The sequence below is a fragment of the Pipistrellus kuhlii genome, unplaced genomic scaffold (genome assembly GCF_014108245.1).
Source record: "Pipistrellus kuhlii isolate mPipKuh1 unplaced genomic scaffold, mPipKuh1.p scaffold_m20_p_5, whole genome shotgun sequence".
Lineage (NCBI taxonomy): Eukaryota > Metazoa > Chordata > Mammalia > Chiroptera > Vespertilionidae > Pipistrellus > Pipistrellus kuhlii.
The window spans coordinates 50,747,910-50,770,917 of NW_023425551.1; the positions used below are offsets into that span (position 1 = coordinate 50,747,910).

Consider the following 23,008-nt stretch of genomic DNA (forward strand, 5'->3'; position numbering starts at 1 on the left):
ATTTTATTCAAATATAGACATTAGTTGTTTATGTATTATCTATGGTTGCTTTTGCAACAGCACAGTTAAGTAGTTATTACTACAAAGCCTAAGATAATTACTATCTGCAGCTCCTATTTTAAATGTATAATTCCTACTTTTAAGATATTTGATTTGGGGAACAGGAACGGTAAGTGAGGAGGAAACTGTATTCAGTTATTTTTCTTTGTTAAAGACATAAATGAAGGGAGAAAATTGCCACTGTTATTTTATATGGTCTCAACAAGAGTCTAAAAATGTTGAAGTTTTACATATATGCTACAATTTGCTAGTTGTGTCAAAGTCTGTCTCATTTGTAATTTTTTATTGGTGATTTGCAGTTACAGATTCCAAAGTGTTTCCTTGTGAATAGAAATGCAAAAATATGAGAGTATGTTATTTAAAATTTTCTTGTATTTTTATGATTAATCCCCTCAATTGGCAAGTAGAGTAAATATGTGTTCACTCTTTATAACTTTATAAAGTGGGATGGCTGCTGGGTGGGTGTTCCCTCATTCCACTGGGAACACACTAGCCACTGACTAATGCTTTGAAAATCAGTTTTGAAAACTGACTGGACTAGGCGCTAGCATAGTAGATCATGACTGATAGTAGATCATAGTATTCTCTCAAGAATAAGCCATTCACTCAAAATACCATCTTTCATTCCCGTGAGGGGTCACACTTGTTAGTTATTAGACTAGCAATCCAATAGTAGACTAACCAGTATTTCCTATTTATGTCTTATGTATCTTAAGACCTTGTACATTTATCACAAAGGTTTTTGTGCAGATATATTTGAAAGCTTTTTCCAAGGGACTAATTGTCTTTGAGTTGTTTCTGAGTAAAAATAGCTAACGGCAGTTTAGATAGCAGTGTGGTTAAGAGCCTCAGCTTGCCATTAAGGGACTCCTAGTTCAACTCTTTTTAAAGATTTGTTTTTTTAAATAAATCTTTATTTTTCAGATTATTACAATTGTTCTCCTTTTTCCCCCCAAAAGCTCCCCTCCACCTTGTTTCTACCCTACCCTTACCTCCCCCATCCCCACTGTTCTCATCCATAGGTGTATGATTTTTGTCCACAACCCTTAACTTTACCACTTCCTAACAGTTTAGCATGGACAGATGACCTATGGCCAGTGTCTCATCTCAAAAAAAGTGGGAGTGGAATAGATAATAGTATAATCCATAGGACTTTTCATAGTACATGAAATAATGCATATAATTAGTACATAACAAGATGTACAATAAACAGCCATTAAGTTTTACCTGCTGTTATAGATAGATTTAAATAAAATTTTTTTAATCTATCTAAGAATCTTATATATAAACTAGAGGCCTGGTGCACAAAATTTGTGCACTTGGGGAGGGGGGTTCTCTCACAATCTGGGAGCCCTTGCGGAATGTCCGACTGCCCGCTTAGGCCCACTTCCCACATCATTTGGACATCCCCTAGAGCTGCTGCCATTGCCGCTACGCTCGCCAACCATTATTCCGACTTCTGCACAGAATAGTGCTCCCCCTGTGGAAGCACACTGACCACCAGGGGGCGCCTCCTGCATTGAGCGTCTGCCTCCTGGCAGTCAGTGCACATCATAGTGACTGGTCGTTGGCCATTCAGTCAATTTGCATATTAGTCTTTTATTATTATAGGATGCTATACAAGATTTAAACTGAAATCATTGTAATTGGTAAGTGAAATTCTATATTGGGCAAGTTTGCCATTGTTTTATATTTAATAATAGATGTTTCCCAATAGAAAAATTAGAAGAACCTAGGGAGGAAGCTAGCACAATTACCAAGTAATAATTGATATCTAATTCTCTTAGTTTTTAAATTATTTTTCTTGGTTTCAGAATCATTGCCTTAAATAATATTTACTTAAGAAAAGTAGAATTAATGAATTCTCTCAGGAGTGAGCCATTCACTCAAAATATAAAAGTATGTTGAGGACCATATAAAAAGATCATCTTCTCTCCTTTTTCCTTTTAGAAACAAAATGTGTATCTCTTTTCAAAATAAGGCAAAAGAGCACAGAATAGTTCCATAAAGGCAGTAAGTTATGATAAAAAATATGAAGTTAATACATTCTTTTTGTTTTATTGTCTAAAGTTTTACATATGTCTTCCTTTCCTCCAATTAACCCTCTACCCCCTTCCCCAAGGTTATGCTTTTTTTTTTTTTTTAAACACACTTAAGTCTTTAGGAGCCAGACACTGTTCTAAAACACTAGGATACAGAAATGAAAGTCATAGCATCTGTCCCTGGAGAGCTCACATATTGATGTAACATAAAAAGACAGAGACCGCTCAAGATCCAGAGGTATCTATCATAGGAGATAAGTAACTAATTCAGTTTATAGTAGAGACTAAAGGCCCGATGCACGAAATTCACACAAGAGGAGTCTTCCTTCCCCCAGTTGCCAGCACCAGCTTCCCTCTGGCACCTGGGACCCGGGTTTCCCTCGCAGCCCCGGCTTCGTTTGGAAGGTCGTCTCGAAAGACGTCCAGTCGAATTAGCTTATTATGTTTTTATTATTATAGATAGTAAGAGAAATTTATAGAGAAGGGACACTTCAGCTGAGTTGAGCTAGACATTTCAGGCTTAGGGAAAGGCATTGATAAACTTTGGGAGAATGTAATGTGCAATTGTGAATTATTGGATATGGCAAAGAATAAATATGGAGCATCATTAAACAAGAGCTAGAGATGTTGGTGGGGGACAAAATCCTCAGTGTCCTTTTGGGCATATGAAAGATTGGGTTTCTTGCCTGAAGTCAATGGAGAGAAAATGACAAATTGAGATAAAAGAATGAGTAGAAATTCTTCTTTTAATTACACCCTGGGCATTATTAAAGAAGATGGATTGAAACTAAATATATACAGAGGAATTGGTTCTAGCAGTGGTCCATGAAAGAAATTATCAGGGCTTGAACGGAGCCACAGTGGAAGTAGGGATGGAATTAACAGGTTAAAGCTAGTCTTTTTAATGACACCAACAAGTGAAATCTGACTTATAAAGCTATGTAGTAGTAGCAAGAGAAATAAGAGTTTTCTTTGTTCTTACAAAAAATGCCAAATTCTCCAAGATAGAAGTTTTGAAATTATATAATTTATTATATCTCTTGTCAAAGTAATAATCTTTGGTTGATCTTCACTATTGATACTTCTCTTAACAAGGAAAGGTTTATAGGTCTACTTTTTCATTTTAAGGGCATCTGAGCAGAAGTAACCTACTGTACTGTTTCCAACTGTGTGCAGTTTTTTGCTTGCAAAAGTCAGTCATTCTTTGTCATGTACTACTCTGCCCTGTACTTTTCATTGAACAGCTCACATAGTTGTCACTTCTAATCTAGTTTTTAGTTTAAATAAAGAAATGCATATAGTTCAATTAAACTCTTTAAAACTTGTCTTTCAGAAACTATTAAATTTTGGGGGTATAGACTTTAGGTTCTGCTTTAGTCTGCATAGAATTTAATTGATTCAAAGTCCTATATCTGAAGTTATTTCATAATGTTTTCATATAAATAGGTAAGACATTTTTTTCTAGGTTTTAAGGAGAATTTTAATACCCAAGTATATAATGAAGTAGAGGAGAAAGCATTGTCACAGATACTTATAGGACTTTTGTTTACCAGACTTACCAAAGCCAAATGTGTACTAGACATTTCCTTATGCTTTATTTTTGGAGAGTGTTAGTATTTGGTAGACAAATAAAATAAGAATTACCTGTTTTGTTAGATGCAGATGTATACAGGAAGAAAGGGTCATTGTTACCACTATTTTCATAATCTTCTTAAAAGTATTAAAAGAAATAACAGTGATTCTGGAGTGTCTGCTTCTGCTTTCTTTCTCTGTCCTAAGCTAAGATGCATATTGATTGTCTTAATGGCACAATCATTATGTTCATGCTTCTTTAGGTGTGGTGGTGGAATAAGCAAATTTAGAGGGTAGTTCAAACTAAATTCCTATTCTTAGGCAAATTTAAGGTTTATTTAAGTCCCACCCTTTCTTACCAGGACTTTTCACTATGTGGGTGTTTTTTTGTTTGTTTGTTTGTTTGTTTGTTTGTTTTTTTCCAGGAGAGAAGAAAAGAAGCTGTTATGACATTTTTAAAAAACACACTGCTGTACATTTGGTGTCACATTTTGTTTGGGGATTTAAGTAAACTAAAGCTATACATTCTTATTGTAATGTTTTCTGTTTATGCTAGGTTTGACATAGATAAATGGTAACATACTAATGAACATACTTTCACAGTAATTACAAGAGATTTTCATTATTGAAAAGTAAAAATAATGACCCATTGCTATGTGTTTGCTTGGAATTAAATGATTTTTTTAAAAAAGCATTTTTGGTTTTGTACTTAGCCAGATTATGCATTTCTTAAAACATTGTGGCAGCCAAAACTGGTCTGGCTCAGTGGATAGAGCATCGGCCTTCGGACTGAAAGGTCCCAGGTTCGATTCTGGTCAAGGGCATGTACCTTGATTGTGGGCACATCCCTAGTAGGGGGTGTGCAAGAGGCAGCTGGTCGATGATTCTCTCTCATCGATGTTTCTAACTCTATCCCTCTCTGTAAAAAATCAATAAAAAAAATATTAAAAAAACACACAAAATAAAACATTGTGGCAAAAAGCAAAACATCATGGCTCAAAGAGTATAGTGACTATGTCTTGTTTGCATAAAATTCTTCTGTAGTTACCAGGTTAAATCCAAACCTCCTTTACAGGCATTTTTAAAACACTCTTTTCTTCCTCAGATAAAACCTTTTTAGCTGAATTTCTTACTTCCACTGTATTTTGTACTCCCAACGTTTTTCACCTTCCCACTTCGTAATTCTAGTAACTGAAAATGACTATTTTATTTTCTCCTAAACCTTGAAACTTTGCTGAAAAAATTTGTCAGCTGAGGTTTTTCTAAAATCATACTATCTTATTTTATCAGGACCTTTCACTATTGCTCATGGATTTTATTTTATTTTTACCTTATTTCTTACTGCTCTTATCCTTTAATATTTCTATAAACTTTCCTTACTTTTTGGTGTTCCTTTTATTGTTTACCCCTTCCCTTTTTTTAGGAAATAATCTTTAGATACTTGTTTTACTTGCTAAGGTTAGAATAATCTAATTTCTTCGTTAATTATGTTAATACTTCAAGGCCCAGTGCACGAAAATCGTGCGGGGGTGGGGGGTCTGGTTGTCCCTCACCCAGCCTATGCCCTCTCACCGTCCAAGACCCCACAGGTAGGGTCCCTAGGCCGGCCAGCGATCAGGGCCTATGGGGGTTTTATTTTCTCAGGCTTCTAGCAGCTGGCTCCACCCCTGCCACTACCGCTGCCACTGCTTGCCATCTGTGTGCCTCCTGCTATTGGTCACCTCGCTCTGTGAGTGACAAGCGTGGGGGGCAAGCACTTGGCTGTCCTGGGCCTTCCTCTTTGGGGTGATCAATCGAAGAACTCTGCTATTGATTGCCCAGCAGGAAGCTACCCTGTCCACCTGGTCGGGGCTCCATAATTAATCTTTGCTCAGAGGGTGGCCTGGGTTCCCTCTTTGGGGTGATCAATTGTGGGGTGCTGCCGATACCAGTTTGGCTCAGTGGATAGAGCATCGGCCTGTGGATTGAAAGGTCCCGGGTTCGATTCCGGTCAAGGGCATGTACCTTGGTTGCGGGCCCATCCCCAGTTGGGGGTGTGCAAGAGGCAGCTGGTCGATGTTTCTCTCATCGACGTTTCTAGCTCTCTGTCCCTCTCAATTTCTCTCTGTGTAAAATCAATAAAATATATTAAAAAATATATAATTAAAAAAAAATTGTGGGGTGCTTCCCCCCGCCCCCGACCAATCACATTGTACCTGCCTTGGCTGGCCAGGTGCCTTGCGTGTCATAGGGTGGTCTTTCTGCTGTTTGTTTAGTTGATTTGCTTACCGTGTTTCCCCGAAAATAAGACATCCTCCGAAAATAAGACTTAGCGCATGGGAAGATAAGACATCCCCTGAAAATAAGACCTAGCGCAACTTTGGGAGAAAAAATTAATATAAGACACTGTCTTATTTTCGGGGAAACAGGGTATTATGCTTTTGCTAGAGGCCTGGTGCATAAAATTAGACGGGTGTGTGTCCTTCAGCTCAGCCTGCACCTTCTTCAATATGGGACCCCTCAAGGGATGTCTGTTTAGGCCCAATCATGGTGGGATCAGGCCTAAATGGGCAGTCGGACATTCCTCTCACAATCCAGGACTGCTGGTTCCCAACTGCTCGCCTGCCTTCATGAATTTAGTGCATTTGGCGGGGAGGGGATAGTAGTCCCTCAGCCCAGCCTGCACCCTCTCGAATCGGACATCCCTCTGACTCCCAACCTTTCACCTGTCTGCCTGATTGCCCAACTGCTTCTGCCTGCCAGCCTGATCACCCCCTGGCTTAGTCACTTTTAACTGGCCTCCCCTGCTGGCCTTATTGCCCACAACTGCCCTCCCTTGCAGGACTGGTCTCTCCCAACTACTCTCCCTTGCTGGCCATCTTGTGTCCACATGGAAGCAGCCATCTTTGACCACATGGGGGCAGCCATCTTGTATGTTGGAGTGACAGTCAATTTGCGTATTACTCTTATAGGATGAAGAGACTGAGATAAAGTGGACATGATGGTAATAACAGATTTTAATGTGGATACTTTAACCAAAGTTTAAGTTTTAATACTAGTCTTGAGTGGTTGGGAGCCCATTTGATTTGCTTCAAAACTCAATCTAAAGAACTGGTTTAATGGTTTAGAGTTTTCTGGGTAGTGTTGGCAGAATCTTGTTAGGAAGTACAGCATTTAACATGTTATATTAATACTGTGTAATTAGTTATATGCTATATCTATTATAAAGCCGATGACTAGTATCATTTGTTTTTTTTAGGTCCTCTGAACAATGTTCAGATACAGTGATGCTTTAATGAAAAAATTAGATTGTGAGGTTGTAAAGAATTTTAATATATGCAACCTTTTAAATTGGTTGGTAAATTTTGAATCTAGAATATGGATATATGGGGTTAATGATAATATTCTCTACCTTTTTTGTATACACAAAACTTAAAACATTTTAATAATAAAATGTAGGGGTCTGTAGGGAGAGATTGGGAATAGAGTATAAGCTATAAGATGAATAAGGAAACTTTGAGAATGAAAAAAGTAAGTAAAAATAAGCCTTAAAGTTCTAATCTGTACTCTGGCTGTGTGAAATTGGAATGTTTATTTGTAAATGTAGGTCTTTATAGTATGTACTGTATACTTTACAGTTTTTTCTCGAGCTTAATTTGCTGTTGTAGCATAAACAAGTAATTTATATGTGTTTTCTTTTAACTGATTTCATTCAGATAAAAAATTTTCTGGTAACTGGCTTTGGGTGACTTTATATGTATGTTTAGCTGACGATCAATGATGGAAACATTTTTAGCTTCCTAGGGGGAAAAGCCCCAAATTATGATAGCTTACTTTTATTTTTATATAACACAATACCATAAATAGGATTAGTCACTATTGTATATTACATTTGTTTTCTTTCAATTATTTTGTTTTCTTTAGAAATTCAGATTCTTTCACAAGATTCTAGATAAAAGTTATGATGATGGATGGTAGTAATAGATAAATGTTAGCTATTGGTAACATCCTACTTCTGTTAGATGTGTGCACCTGGGTATTCTTTATAAGTGAATAATTTAATAAAATAGCCTAATGTACAGGACAGTTGGTAACACAAGTAGTAATGCTTTTCAGTCCTTAAAAATATAATTGTTGGGAAGTGGACATAAAGATATCATTTCTTTATCTGTGTTAAGAATTTGAATTAAAATATATAGAGTTAATTCTATTATATTACTATTCTTATTTTAAGGGTTCTGATGACTGTCTTGTGAAAATCTGGGCAACAGATGATGGTAGATTGTTGGCTACTTTAAGAGGACATGCTGCTGAAATATCAGACATGGCTGTAAACTATGAGAATACCATGATAGCAGCTGGAAGTTGTGATAAAATGATCCGAGTCTGGTGTCTTCGAACATGTGCACCTTTGGCTGTTCTTCAGGGCCACAGTGCATCTATAACATCACTACAGGTACTTGTTTTAATTCTTGTAATGTCCTTTTTTATAATTTAAAATAAGTTTTGAGAAGTTACTTGTATAATTCATTGTATAAAGTCTACTAAGACAAAGGAATATTTCCCTTTTCTTTATAAATACATGGCTTTAGATAACTTGGTAGTCATGACCATTGTCATTTCTGGATGTTTTTAATTCTGTTATTGCTATTCGAATGGTGAAAATCGGTTTTATTATTTGGACTGTGTCGCTCTTGTAATGGTATTTTTTTTCTTTGATTGTTTTTCAGTTCTCACCTTTGTGCAGTGGCTCAAAAAGATACCTATCTTCTACTGGGGCAGATGGCACTATTTGTTTTTGGCTGTGGGATGCCGGAACCCTTAAAATAAAGTTAGTTGCTCTTTTATTTCACAGATGTAACTATTATATAAAAGCATAAATGTTTAGAGGTTGAAATTGCAAAAGTTATAAAGTAGTTGACAATAGAAATACATTTGTTTGATCTCCTTGAGTAAGTAACATTTTGGATCTTCATTGACTTCTCATTTTTAAGTTTTCATGCTTCAGAGAAAGTTTTCTCATGTTAACATCTTTGTTTCTTTTTTCTCTTATCTTTATCCTAGCTCTAGCTCTTTCCTATAGACGATACCTCTCTTCTACCATTCATTTCTGTATACTACCTAGTTTTATCTGAACATCTCCTTCTGGTGCTGAGAACATAATCTTAGACTTCATAAAGTGTTCTTTAGAACGATTATAATTATTTGTTAGCACAACTATAAATTGTAGGTTTTATTGTAGAAACTTAGGAAAACATAATCACTACATTTTTACTAGTATTATAGATGCACCCTCCCTTTTGGAGGTTTTTGCATTTATATTTTTCACTTAATTTATCAAAACAAGTTGGCAGGAAAACATTATCTTTTGATTAAAGGACAATGAGGCAAAGAAAGGTTAAATGACTTTCCATACAGTTTTTAAGAATTGGCAAAGCCAGGATTAGCACACTTCCTTGCCCTTGGGTGCTGCACTGTCTACACCTGCCACCTCTCCAGTGGAGGTAGTAGGTATAGGAAGTGCTCTCTTTACTCCATAGACAGTCAGTGAATGGGAGGGAAATACATCTCGTGTTTCCACGCTGTTGAAATGGCCTTTTCTGTGCTTTCCGGATAGAGTCATTCAGATTAGAAAGTTTATCTCAGTAATTATCTTTCGTTTTTGAATTGTCAACGAAATTGAGTTATTTAATTAAAAAATTATGAAATTTGTTCTTTTAAAACAGTAGAGTTTAAATAAATTCATATGTATGGACATTCCTGGAAAATACCTCTTCTAGTAGGGCATTAGGGGGCCATGCAGCTTGTGTAACAAAATAAAACAAACTGTGCTTCATTTGAAAAAAGGATTGTAGTCAAAGACATGGTTCTTGGGAGAAAGCAAATCTGTTTCACTCTAGTTGAATTCTTAATATTTGAAAGGTACAAGGATTTCTGTAGACATTTAGATAAAAGTTGAAATAATTTATTGATATATATGGACAAAAGCAATAGTTAATTGTTGTTTTCCTTGAGCATTTATTTATCTCCCTATGGACATAATTGGGATACCTTTATCCTTTTCATTCTTGTTTAAGTAGAGAAGAAAAAGTGATTAGTGATCTTAAAATTAGCATGGGAATAAAAATGGTATTACAAAATTAAAATCTTAACTTTGTGCTTGAGAATTACATTGCTAAGTATAATAATACTTATCTGTATTATTGAGAAGTTATTTCATAGAACTTTTATGTAGATTTATCTATAAACCCTTTACTATAGTTTTTTTATATAAAATTTTTAAAAATTTAGACATAAGTAGGGAAATAAAATTTCCTGCCTTTTTTTTAAGTCTATTGTAGACATTTATAAAACTTCAATAGTTGTATTATAATTCATTGAGTTGTTGATCCATACTTTGCTTAGTGATATTAAAAAAAAATTGGGGAGGGGGCATACAAGGTTTTCTAGTTGTTTGTAAGTAGTATTCTTATCTATTTGATATGATAATTGTTCCTTAAAAACTTTTAAGCTAGAGTCAGGCATCAAAATAAGAGTGATTTTTGTTTTTGTTTTTTAGATATGGGGACACCCGTTTTCTGTATTACACGTAGTTGATAGTTAAATTACCATATTTAAATAATACAGGTTTTAATTACTAATTGAAGGCAAAAAAAAAATATTATGTTATAATGCTTTTTTGTGTAAATGGCTTCAGCAATCCTCTCTACATTAATTGAAAGAATCAGTTTCATCTAATTGAAACCTGTTTGGAAAACCAAGTTTCATGATAAATTCAAAGGATTTGATGTAGGTTTTGTATGTACATCCCCCCTGTAAAGATGCTGCTTCTTAGGTGAAGAATCTGAGTGGCTGGGGCCTAGAAGTTTGCTCAAGAGGTCTCTAAGTAGAAGGAAGCTGTCCAAATATATATAGCTTAGATGAGAGAATTGGAATCCTAAAATATGCAGGTAATAATGATATCCAGTTTTTATTAAACACTTATTCTGCCAAGTTAGTACCTAGCACTTTAGATTTTTTATATATTTCATCTTTATGGCAACTCTATGAAGAAGGTATGTTACTATCTTCAGGATGTGGGGTGGTGGGAGGAAACTGAGGTGAATACTGGAAGTATATCCAGAACCCACCTTCTCTGTCTCTCTTCTTTTTTTAAATGAACCTTCTCTTAACCACTGTGCCAAACTAAGTAGTGCTTATTAATTGATAGAATATCTAGAACTAATTGAACCTAATTAAAATACTAATAATACTAATATTATGCCAGCACTAAGCACTTTACATGGATTATACTCATTCAGTTCTCTCAGCAACTCTGAGATACTTTCTCTTTTTTACCCCTATGTTACATATGAGAAGCCCGAGGTACAGAAATATTAACTTGCCTAAGGTCACATACCTGAATAAGTGGCAGAGCAGGGAATTGAACTCAGTCTCTGTCCAAAGCCACATCTTAAAGTAGTTCAAGTATGCACTTAAAAACAAATTATTTGTACCTGCTTATCTTAAATTAGAGGCCCAGTGCACAAATTCATGCACGGGTAGAGTCCCCAGAGGTTGCCAGTTGTCAGCCGGGCCTGCCTTCATTCTATGCTGCCCTCTGGTGGTCAGTGCACGTCATAGCGAGCAATCGAACTTCAGAGAGGACACTTTGCATATTAGGGGTGTGTGTGTGTGTGTGTGTGTGTGAGAATTTGTACCTGCTTATGTGTTTTTTCCCTTTAAAAATATTAAAGCCTATTTAAAATGTCAGTGTATATGATTATTTGCATATCTGGTTATGAGTTCTAACTAAATGGTTGGTTGTCGTTTATGTGAATGGTTGTGCTAAAAATCTTTTAAATATAGAACTGTTGATCCATAGATATTAAGGAAAGTGTAGCATATTATTTGCCTTTATAATTTCACATTAACTTAAATATCAATTATTTTATTTTTTAAAATATATTTTTATTGATTTGAGAGAAGGGAGAGGAAGAGAGATAGAAACATCAATAATGAGAGAGAATCATGGATTGATTGGCTGCCTCCTGCACGCCCCCTTTGGGGTATCGAGCCCACAACCCTGGCATGTGTCGACTGGAATTGAACCCCCGAGACCTTTCAGTCCGCAGACCTATGCTCTATCCACTGAGCCAAACCTTTTAGGGCTCAATTACTTTAAATTTACTTTGATAAATTTAGGTTTAAAGAATGCTTTAATAACTTTAAGTTTATCTAAATTATATTTATTTTGCTCAATTATATCAGAGCCTATGGATATTAAGAATGTTTAAAATGTTAATTTTTACAATTTTTTTTAAAATTTTTTTTTTAAATATATTTTATTGATTTTGTACAGAGAGGAATGGAGAGAGATAGAGAGTTAGAAACATCGATGAGAGAGAGTCATTGATCAGCTGCCTCTTGCACACCCCCTACTGGGGATATGCCCGCAACCAAGGTACATGCCCTTGACCGGAATCGAACCCGGGACCCTTCAGTCCCCAAGCCGACGCTCTATCCATTGAGCCAAACCGGTCTCGGCAATTTTTACAATTTTATTTCAAATTTATTTTAAAAACTTAACAATATGTGTTGTGTTCCATATCAGTAAAAAAGCCTATTGTTCAGAATATATAATTTATAGGTAGATCCAAAAAATACATTTTATTTCCCTAAATGATTACAAAATTGAAAACACTTTATATTTGAATGCTGTGGATTGTCAAAGTTGTAGAGTGCATTCTGGTGAGGTTGAAGATTATTTTTGAAATTTTTTCCTAATCTGAGAAAAATTAGGTCAAAATGTATATTAAGTAGGACTTTAAAAGTAATTACTATATTTTGGAGCATTACAAATATAGATGTATTGAAGCTGGTATATAAAATTAATTTTTTTCTTACTAAAGTTGATTATAACAAACATTTAATACCAATAGTATTAATGAGACATAATCTAGTACAGTTCTATAATTAATGTAAATATAGCTGAGTGGGACCTATTTTCTACACACCATTGATTTGAATGAGCATTATTATAGTTGACATAAGAGTCAAATACTTTAAGATTTTTATTAAGATTCTTAATTTTTGGCCGAAACCGGTTTGGCTCAATAGATAGAGCGTCGGCTTGGGGACTGAAGGGTCCCGGGTTCGATTCCGGTCAAGGGCATGTACCTTGGTTGCGGGCATATCCCCAGTAGGGATGTGCAAGAGGCAGCTGATTGATGACTCTCATTGATGTTTCTAACTCTCTATCTCTCTCCCTTCCTCTCTGAAGAAAATCAATAAAATAAATTTAAAAAAAAAAAATTCTTAATTTTTGGAGTTTTATAAGACATTTTGTGACATTAAAAGATAAACAAGGGGAGATGTTTAATGTCTAACGTAGAGAAATTTTAGTTTGGTGTGTGTATGCTACAGAGGCAATAACTGTTTTTGCTTAAGTGTCCATGTTTACAAATGACTTGTTTATGTATTTGTGCTCTTATCAAAATCTGTGAAACGTAAATTTGATAAGGAGTGGGTATAACTAATATCTGCACGTCTTCTCTCAAAGTGGCTTTGGAGTTGTTTATGTGTGGATTGTTATGTAATCAGGAGCTCCTACAAAATCTGTATGTGGAATTTCCACAAGATCTACTGATCATGACCTGATTTCAAATCTGTTTTTAGGAAGGGAGCCATCTGTTGCTTCTTATATAATTCTGTCCTTCTGTAATTATTTTTTGAAATAACAGATATCTGGTGTTGCTATTCCCTTTGGGATATTTTTTAATTTTTTTTATTTAATTTTTTTATTTATTATAGTCCAAGACCTGCAAAATTTACAGAGCGCCCTAGACCTGGAGTTCAAATGATCTGTTCTTCTTTTAGTGCTGGTAAGATTTTTTTTTTCTCCCTAATTTTCTGCTTAAAGTTATAAATTAGATCTTTCTCTTTTCCTGGATATTATACAGGTTGGGGCAAAGGTAGGTTTACAGTTGTTGGTATAGAATAAATAATAATCTTACCTAATAAAAAAGTAATACACAAAGTAACATCACTCTGCTACACCCACAAGCCATGCCCAGCAGCCAATCAGAGTGAATATGCAAATTAACCCCAATCAAGATGACTGCCACCACAGAGACCAGGAGGGAGGGTTGGTTTCCCAGGCAGTAGAGGAAGCCAAGCTTCTCTCACATGCTGGCCATCCCAGGCCTCCACTCAAGGATACAAAGTTTCAATTATAAAAGATAAATCCCAAGAAAAATGGGCAGCCACAGAGCTGTAGAGAGCAGGCTAAGGTTGTCCCTGGTGACTGAGGAAGCCAAGCTTCCACCTGTGCTGGCCTGTCTAGGCTTCCACTCTAGGCTACAAAGTTTCAATTATAGAAGGTGAATAAACCCCAACAGAAATGGCTGCTGCCTTGGAGTGAGCAGAAGGCTTGGCTTCGCTCCAGGCTACGAAGTTTCAATTGTAGAAGGTAAATAAATTCTAGATAGTAGGGCCTCTGCTTGGGTTGCTTAGGGATGTGGCTGGCCTGCAAACTACTACAGGCCCCTCTCCCAGGTCACCCCAAGCCCCAAGGGAACCCCATCCTGATCTGGGACATTCTTCAGGGCAAAGGAGTTGGCCCCCACCCATGCACCAGTCCTCTGTCCTATCTAATAAAAGAGTAATATGCTGATTGACCATCACTCCAACACACAATATGACTGCCCCCATGTGGACACAAGATGGCCAGCAGGGGAGGGCAATTGGGAGGCACCAGGCCTATAAAGGAGGGCAGTTGTGGACGATCAGGCCAGCAGGGGAGGGTAGTTGGGGGGGACCAGGCCTGCAAGGGAGGGCAATTGGGGGCAATGAAGCCTGCAGGGGAGGGCAGTTAGGGATGACCAGCCCAGCAGAGGAGGGAAGTTGGGGGCAAACAGGCTGGCAGGGGAGCAGTTAGACATCAATCAGGCTGAGAGGGCAGTGGTTAGGGGGTGACCAAGCTGGCAGGCAGAAGTGGTTAGGGGCAATCAGGAAGGCAGGCAGGTGAGCATTTGGGAGCCAGCAGTCCTGGATTGTGAGAGGGATCTCTGACAGCCCTAAATGGGCAGTGGGACCAGTGGGACATCCCTTGGGGGGTCCCAGATTGGAGAGGGTGCAGGCTGGGCTGAAGGACAACCCTAACCCCGTGCACGAATTTCATTCATCGGGCTTCTAGTACAAGAATAAACTGTTTCGCTTACAACTATAGTCCTACTTTTGCCCCACCCTGTGTTTTCAAATGCAGTTATGTGCTTGAGGTAAGCTGCCCTAGAAAGTTCTCTGCACTGAGTAATTTTTGTGCAAAATGGTAAAAGACACCGTCACCCATAAACAAAAGCTTTTAATGTACACAGCGTATGTACATTGTGTATAAATACACAAAAACCTTTGTTTCAGAGTTGAGAATAAATGGTAGAGTTCTTGATTAAATGCTGAAATTTTCATTAGAGAAAAATAGGTTTGGAAAGGCACAGGAGATTAAAAGAAAAAAATGACATTTTGTGATAAAGACACCATCAGGGTCCCTGACTTCACGACAGCACTGTCATGGCCTGAGTATTTTTGTCCCCTCCCTCCCATGCCGGCATCCTGACCTCAGATTTCTCAGCCTCCAGAACTGTGAGTAATAGATGTCTGTTGTTTTTGTTTTGAGAGAGAGAAGAGGGAAAGGCAAAAAAGAAAGCTGGCTTATAGTGAAACACAGTTTTGGAAAATATTTACTGTTGTAATATAAGTCATATTTTTATACATATGCCAAGGAATGAAAATTAATTTATAAATATTTGAATTTTGTTAGAATTTAGTTTATATACTCATGTGTATATAATATTTTTTGTAAAAAGATTATAATGCTCTAGTAGCAGAGAATAAATAGTTTCAAAATTTATTCTATTAAGGAATACATCTTTGAGTAGGTATCTTGTTAGAAGAAAGGTACTTTAAATCTGCTTTGTGTTTTCATAGATTTTGTAGTTATCTCTTAACTAACTAAAATAAACTTGATATTTGTACAACTTTATTAATTACTTTGCTCAGTTCTTATTTGCTCTTTAAAAATTAGCTGTACAATAATGCTGACATTCAAATTAACTTGAGTTTATGTAGCAGCGTTTTGAATGGATATTAATCTTTTTAAACAAATTATGATCTTCAGATTTGAATTGATGACAAATGAAATGAAACATGAGTGGATTTAATATTTAATGTTCCTAGTACTAGTTCTTTCCACATTTATTTCCAGTTTTACTTTATCTTTTCATTTCACAATTGTGGGTAGCAGTAGCGCCCAAGATAAGATTGCAAACTGATGAAATGAATGTATTTGAATATCAATATTCAAACATTTTTAATTTCTAACTTCTAGATTTCCACTGTTACTTCTATGAAGACAGTTGTTCTTGTAGTCATAGCACAAATGTGGGCACTATGCATGTGTTACAAGTACTCTAAATACAGTTTTATATATAGCACTGTTCTTAACACTGAGGGAGAGTATTGATTCCAAGGAGAGAGTAAATGGAATATATCAACTGTAATGGAAGCCAGACTGTTTATGCTATATGACAAAGTCTTAATGAGAGTTCAGAGAAGAGCAGGCTCATTTGATTAAAAACTTGTAAAGACAATTTACTGAAGGAGTTTGGCCCTAAAAATTTGATAGATTTTAACATGTGAGAAATGGGCCAACAGAGGGATTTGAATATCTAAAAGGCATGTTTTCTAGTGAGGATGACTGTTAATTTCAATTTAAGATTACATATTTGTAGAGGAAATCTTTCTTTCCTAGTTAAAATTGTTATCAAACTTCTTTATTTAATTCAGGTTAGTTATATACTTAGGATAAATAGGAATAGTTTTAAAGTATTAACCATTTAGTATACACTGTGGTAATGTTTGTGTTGTATTATCTAATTTTGAAATTGTGTTTTACTGTTAAATGTTTGTATGCTGTTATTCTTCAGGTGGAATGTTCCTGGCCACAGGAAGCACAGACCATGTTATTAGGGTTTATTTTTTTGGCTCAGGTCAGCCAGAAAAAATATCAGAATTGGAGTTTCATACTGTAAGTATTGGTGAAAAGAATTAGATGAGTACAATTTAAATGATTCTTAACAGTTTATTTTCAGGATCTTCTTTTTTGTTTATCTGTTTATATATAGGACAAAGTTGACAGTATCCAGTTTTCCAACACTAGTAACAGGTAAAATAATTATTTTTGTTAAATTTAATTCCAATTCTTAAATTATGAAATAAGGATAATTTTTATAGTCTGGTTTTAATTCAAATTATATAGAAATTAATCACCTAAAGGAAAGATCTTGACTAGTTATATTGAAAAATGTATATAGCATTTGTATGTGAACATACATCTTTATGTTTCATTTGTAATAATGTTAGTTTAGTTGGCCATTTTTAATAATAAGGATTTTTATCCACCTTGCCTATTTCCTATGTATATATCAAAGTAAAGATATATAAAAATATATATACATATATACATATCTATTAGTAGAGATTGGAAATATATCACACTGTAATATTTGAGGCAGAACTGGTTTTTCCATGTTCTGGTTTTTAAACGAAAGAAAGGTATTTCTAAGAACCTTGAATAGGATGAATCAAGGTCGTTAATTTTAAAAGAAAAGTCAGTAATTTTCTATTTGAAAATATAAATTCTTGTTTTAAGGTACTAAATGGTGGCATTGAAACCCTTTTGAATATTATTTTGAGACCTAGCCATTCATATTAGAAATTATGTGTATAAAATTTTAAAAGCCTATAATGTTTCAGAAGTTCTTAGATTTGCAGTGAATATCTGGTTGAGTATGAGAATGCTTTGTAAGTAAAGATGAATGTTGTCTTTTGAGTATTTTTAAAAACATAACTCTTAGAAAGTTCATTTCAGTCGAACATATGTGATTTTTATTTTGGTGGTGGACTTCTTTTTAATGCAGGTTTGTAAGTGGAAGTCGTGATGGAACAGCACGAATTTGGCAATTTAAACGAAGAGAATGGAAGAGCATTTTGTTAGATATGGCTACTCGTCCAGCAGGGTAAGAAATCAAATTTGACATAATACATCAGTATAGATAGATCATTTAAAGTATGCCCTAAAACAGGTTGGTGTATCTCCAAGCTATAAAAGCATATATCATAATCGTTAAAGTGATTGCTTTATGACTAGAGGTTCTACTGGAGATGAAAGGCTTTAATTTTTATAAAATGATTTTTGCTCTATCGGAGAAGGCCTACTGCATTAATTTTTTCCCCCCAGTCAGTTTTGTTAAGGCAATGATGGTATTGTAAGAATAGTTTTAAGTTTCACTAGTTTTTTAAAAGCAAGAGCATATTATAATGCTACATTTGTCACAGAGGGATCATGTGGTTTATCCAATGGTTTTCTCTAGCTAAAAGAAATGATATTACACCTTGTAACTGTTGTTTTGGTCTTAACCATTTTTTTTCTATTAATATTTGTTTTTGTGTAGTAGTCTCAGATGGAAGGGCAGAGCAGTTAAGCAGGGCATGACAGTAGCAGTAAATGATGGAGAGCAGCATGACACAGAGTTCCAGGGTCCAGATAGAGTTAAAGTAGTGATGTTTGTTCAGTTATTTTGAAGGCTTAGGAGTGCCGGAATTCTGGGTTTGCTAACTTGGTGTAGTGATTTTTGTCATCATCCAATGTTTGTTCAAACTATTCTTAACTGCTGGGTGATAGTTATGTTACTGAATACAAATTATATGAAAATACATTTAGGTTTTTGTTATACTTGTATTTTAATAAATAGTGTCAGTGTAAACAAATACTTCCTCCATCACTTTCAGTCAAAACCTTCAAGGAATAGAAGATAAAATCACAAAGATGAAAGTAACTATGGTGGCGTGGGATCGACATGACAATACAGTTATAACTGCAGTTAATAACATGACTCTGAAAGTTTGGAACTCTTACACCGGTCAACTAATTCATGTCCTGATGGTGAGAAAAAAGATTAAAATTTATTTGGTATAATTAAAATTGATTGTAGAATGGAGTATGTCCATTTAGGAATAGTCTGAAGTTAGTTAAAATCTCTTAACTTTGCTAGATGGGTAATTTGCCAGAGATTGGAAATAATTTTAAAATACAATTAAATGGGTTTGGCTTGGAAATATAGATCCATGTTGTTTTTTTGGTATGTAGGGCTTCATCAATAGTATTCTCAAGTTTTAGCAAATAATAGCAAAACTCTGGACAGTGATATTAGCTCAGCTTTGGTATTATACATTGATAAAGATGAAGATTTTGCCACCTTAATTCTGAAAACTCAGAACTTTGAAATGTTTCCATATTGTTGGAATTTTCTTCTTTAACATCTATAATTCTTTGCTATTTCAAAAATACTTTAGGGTCATGAAGATGAGGTATTTGTTCTTGAGCCACACCCATTTGATCCAAGGGTTCTCTTTTCTGCTGGTCATGATGGAAACGTGATAGTATGGGATCTGGCAAGAGGAGTCAAAATTCGATCTTACTTCAATATGGTAATTATCAGTCTCTTTATAGCTATTAAAGATTTGGGGATTTATTGACTCAGGCACTCTGCATATCACAAAGGAAATCCATTTAAGAATAAGTTCAGACATTATTTTGACTTAAAGTTTCAAAAAGTTGCTTATTTCACATTTATTTACATGCTATATTTAAAGGAAAATTAATTGTGTATGTTACAATACATATGAATATTATGATAACTAAACTAATTTTTAAAATAGTTTTAATAGTGAAACTTTGGTGAGAAAAAAGTATGACAATACTACAGAGATAGTATGAAAGTTTGGGAAAATGTGAAGAAATTATAAATTTTTACATTGTGTTATTGTATTTCACCTGTTGTCCTATAGTACAACATAATTTAATTAAAATACACTCATTTTAAAACGAAAGCCAAAGAATCAGTCATTCTTTCCTTTTATCAAATTGTAGTATATTAGATATTTATTTGTGATTAAGCACTTTTTTCTCCATATTTTGATGCTTATATTGATTTCAGTATATTTTGCTGAATACTTGAATTACAGTGGTTTGATCTCACAATTTAGTCTGTAGTGTTTCCAAGAAGTGCTGCTTAAATATTGCTTAGTTACATTTTTTTACTCTACTTCCTATACATAAATTTTATCTTTTAAAAATAAAAACAAAAATGTGTCTACTATTTTGGCATGTTTAGCTATTTTTGGAAATCAAGGATAGAAATCCTTGTTAATAAATCATAAAATAATACCACTAATATTGTGGTTGATCAGTTATTTTGCAAAAACAATTGTTTGACAATATAATATAATTGGGAAATATAATACTTTGTCAAAAAATTTCATGAAAGTGATCCCATAGTTGATTGATAATCATAGTAAAGCTACATCTATATTGTAAGAAATCATTGATCAAAACAGTTGAAGGAGGATTAAGCAGAAGATAATAAATAAAAAAGGTTTTTATTAATGAAGGAATTAATTGTAGCTGTCTTTATTGATATGCCTTAATGTACAATAAGGTAAGAAATAAGATTTATCAAATTCTTTTCTAAAAAAACAACTCTAATTTATTTGTGGTACAATTGTTAGTGATGAATGGATTTCCTTAGTGATTATATGTATAGAGGAGACTTTTTTAAAACAAGTCTTTAAATATGCTTCTGGTAAAGAATATTTTCACCTTTTCTGTCCTTGTGTTTCTGGTTTGCTTCTTTTTGGGACATTTCTATTGAATATGGAAATTAGTCATTTCTCGGTGTGTCTTTAAAGTTTCAAAAGAAAACAATTTGTCTATACATTTATTACTTTATTTAGTAATTTCTTATATTTTCAAAGGGCATTGATATATTAAAGTGTTTATAGGGCAAGTTTTCTCTTACTTGAGTACTGCTGTCACCTTTAAGTTATAAAGGTGAATTTATTTGTTGTCAGGTAAGTCAATCACACTAATATTCCATTTTAAAGTAGATATAAAAGTTGAAGCACCTTGAGATTGAAATTATTTACTCTTAGATCATTACAGTTTAGTGATATAATCAGGAGTTGAAGTCATCAATGTTATATTGTATACTCTTTGAAATTAGCAAAGGGTGTTAGTTATAATACTGTCTTAAAAATTATTTCTTGGTTAATGAGTGTTTTAGATAAGGATATTTTCCCTGCTCTTTTTAATAAGAAACTTTAAATGGCAGAAGAAAAAAATTTATGTAATAAGTAGAATAGGATAGTATTCATAGACTCTTCAAACTGTTCAAAAAAAACAAAAACAAAAAGGATTAAAAATAAGTCTTGCATTTAATATAACAAAACTGAAAATAAGCTCTTTATTAACATAAAAATACGCTGTTTAATTTTTTTGATGATTTTTAAAGGCTTCCAAAGTGCTTCTACATATTATTTCATCAGTGTCTTATGAAAAGTTAATAAGGGTAGTAGATTTTACTATTATTGGCTTTGCAAATGGAGAAACTACACAGAGATAAATGCTTTGCCTAGAGTCAACTAGGTCACAGCTATTATAACTTAAAACCATGGTTTTCTGTCCTTTGTTAATGTTTTCTTAATGCTGTTCTCTAGTTGGGTTAAGTTATTGCACAGCTAACTTCCAACTCTACTCAGTTAGTGATGTGTGCAGTGAGAAAATATTTTTTAAATGAAATTACTTCCAAGTAGATCTCGTAAGATATAATTTGGCTTGACAATTTTTTACTCTTAATTTGGAGTCATCTACGTACCCTGGTTTTCTTTACTCTTTTGTGTGTGTGTGTTTTCATTGTTTTATCTATGGGCATATGGAAGATAAAGCATCCAGCATTGCTATTAAGAAAATAAAAATAACTTGAGGGAGAAGTAGAAGCTTGTATTCTCTGTACACTATCTTGAATGTTGAATGTTGGCTGTAGTTATAACTTTTTGGCTCTCTGTAGCTAATAAGCTTTGGTGTTGCTTAAATATCATATGTTGATTGAGTACAAATTCAATTCCTGACATTAAGCTGAACTAGTAATCATAAATTCAAATAGTAAATGTTTTATTGTTTCCTATGTAAAGGCACTAGTTACGGTAAAAGTTTAGATCAAGTATTATTATCATTTGTAATATTAGTATTTTGTGTGAGTTTTAAAATCAGATTTAAGTTCACCATTAAATCTATGGCCAGAAATTAAGGAATTTCACTGGTGCCTTTATTTATTTATTTTAAATATGTTATAATTTATTTTAAGAGACAGAGGAAGGGAGAGAAACTTCATGAGAAAGAAACCTTAATCTGCTGCCTCCTGCATGCTCCCTACTGGGGATTGAGCCTACAACCTGTGCCCCAACAAGTAATTTAACCAGTGAATTGTCAGTGCATGGGAAGATGCTCAACCAACTGAGCCACACTGTTCAGTGCTAAATTTTGCCTTTAAAAGAACAAAAAATTTACATACAAATTCTTAAAACAGGTTTTTATTAAGTATTTTTTAGAATACTGTTTCAATATTGATCACACACAGCCTCTCCCCTTTTAAAAAAAAAAAAAAATCCTCATGAGGATATTTTTCCCATTGATTTTTTTTTTTCTTGAGAGAATAGGGAAGGGGTGAGGGGGAGAGGAGAGAGAGAAAGACAGATACAAACATCGATGTGAGGGAGACACATAGATTGGTTTTGGTTGCCTCCCTCACATGCTCGGACCAGAGCCAGGGATTGAGCCTGCAATAGAAGTAGAGATGTTTGCCCTTTACCAGGAATTAAACTCACAACCCTTCAGTCTATAGCCGACACTAACCACTGGGAAAACTAGCCCAGGCTCCCCCTTTTTATGATCATTGAATTTTCTATTTGAAAGTTATACCTTTGTAAAAGGTAATGAAATAATGCAATAAGTAATTATTTTGTTTCCAAATCTTATAAATAAATTATAAAAAAGCATTGTATTACACTTTTCTTATTTATTCCATAAGTTAAAATTGTTTTATGAAATTTTAGAAATTGTAAAAAATCCTGTATCATCAGAAAGCCTTTTAAAGGAGAAAGGTTGAATTTTTAAATGATTAAATGACCATGTTTAATATATTATGTTTTAACAACTTTTTAATGCATTTAATAAATTTGAAATATTGAGCCATTAATATTTTAATATTGCACTGATAGTCATCATTCAGGTAAATACTCTTTTTTTCTGCAGCAAGCTATGATAACACTTAAAAATCTTATACGGAAACCGGTTTGGCTCAATGGATAGAACATTGGTCTGCGGACTGAAAGGTCCCGGGTTCGATTCCTGTCAAGGGCACATACCTTGGTTGCGGGCACGTACCCAGTAGGGGGTGTGCAAGAGGCAGCTGATCGATGAT

General features: G+C 34.5%; 1 protein-coding gene across 7 annotated transcripts in view; it reads left to right on the forward strand.

Annotated features, from left to right (window-relative positions):
- The window catches only part of LOC118705044 (pleckstrin homology domain interacting protein), a 136,140-nt gene that overhangs the window by 38,523 nt on the left and 74,609 nt on the right, over positions 1–23,008 (forward strand). For 6 of the 7 annotated variants that reach the window (XM_045572939.1, XM_036413211.2, XM_036413210.2 and 3 more), the window contains 8 exons: positions 7,888–8,109; positions 8,384–8,484; positions 13,446–13,516; positions 16,616–16,716; positions 16,814–16,854; positions 17,609–17,707; positions 18,480–18,633; positions 19,044–19,178. In XM_045572939.1, the coding sequence (XP_045428895.1) occupies positions 7,888–8,109; positions 8,384–8,484; positions 13,446–13,516; positions 16,616–16,716; positions 16,814–16,854; positions 17,609–17,707; positions 18,480–18,633; positions 19,044–19,178 (924 nt within the window). Of the gene's footprint in view, positions 1–7,577; positions 7,628–7,887; positions 8,110–8,383; positions 8,485–13,445; positions 13,517–16,615; positions 16,717–16,813; positions 16,855–17,608; positions 17,708–18,479; positions 18,634–19,043; positions 19,179–23,008 lie in introns of those variants that run through there. The other variant, XM_045572941.1, reaches the window with a different exon arrangement.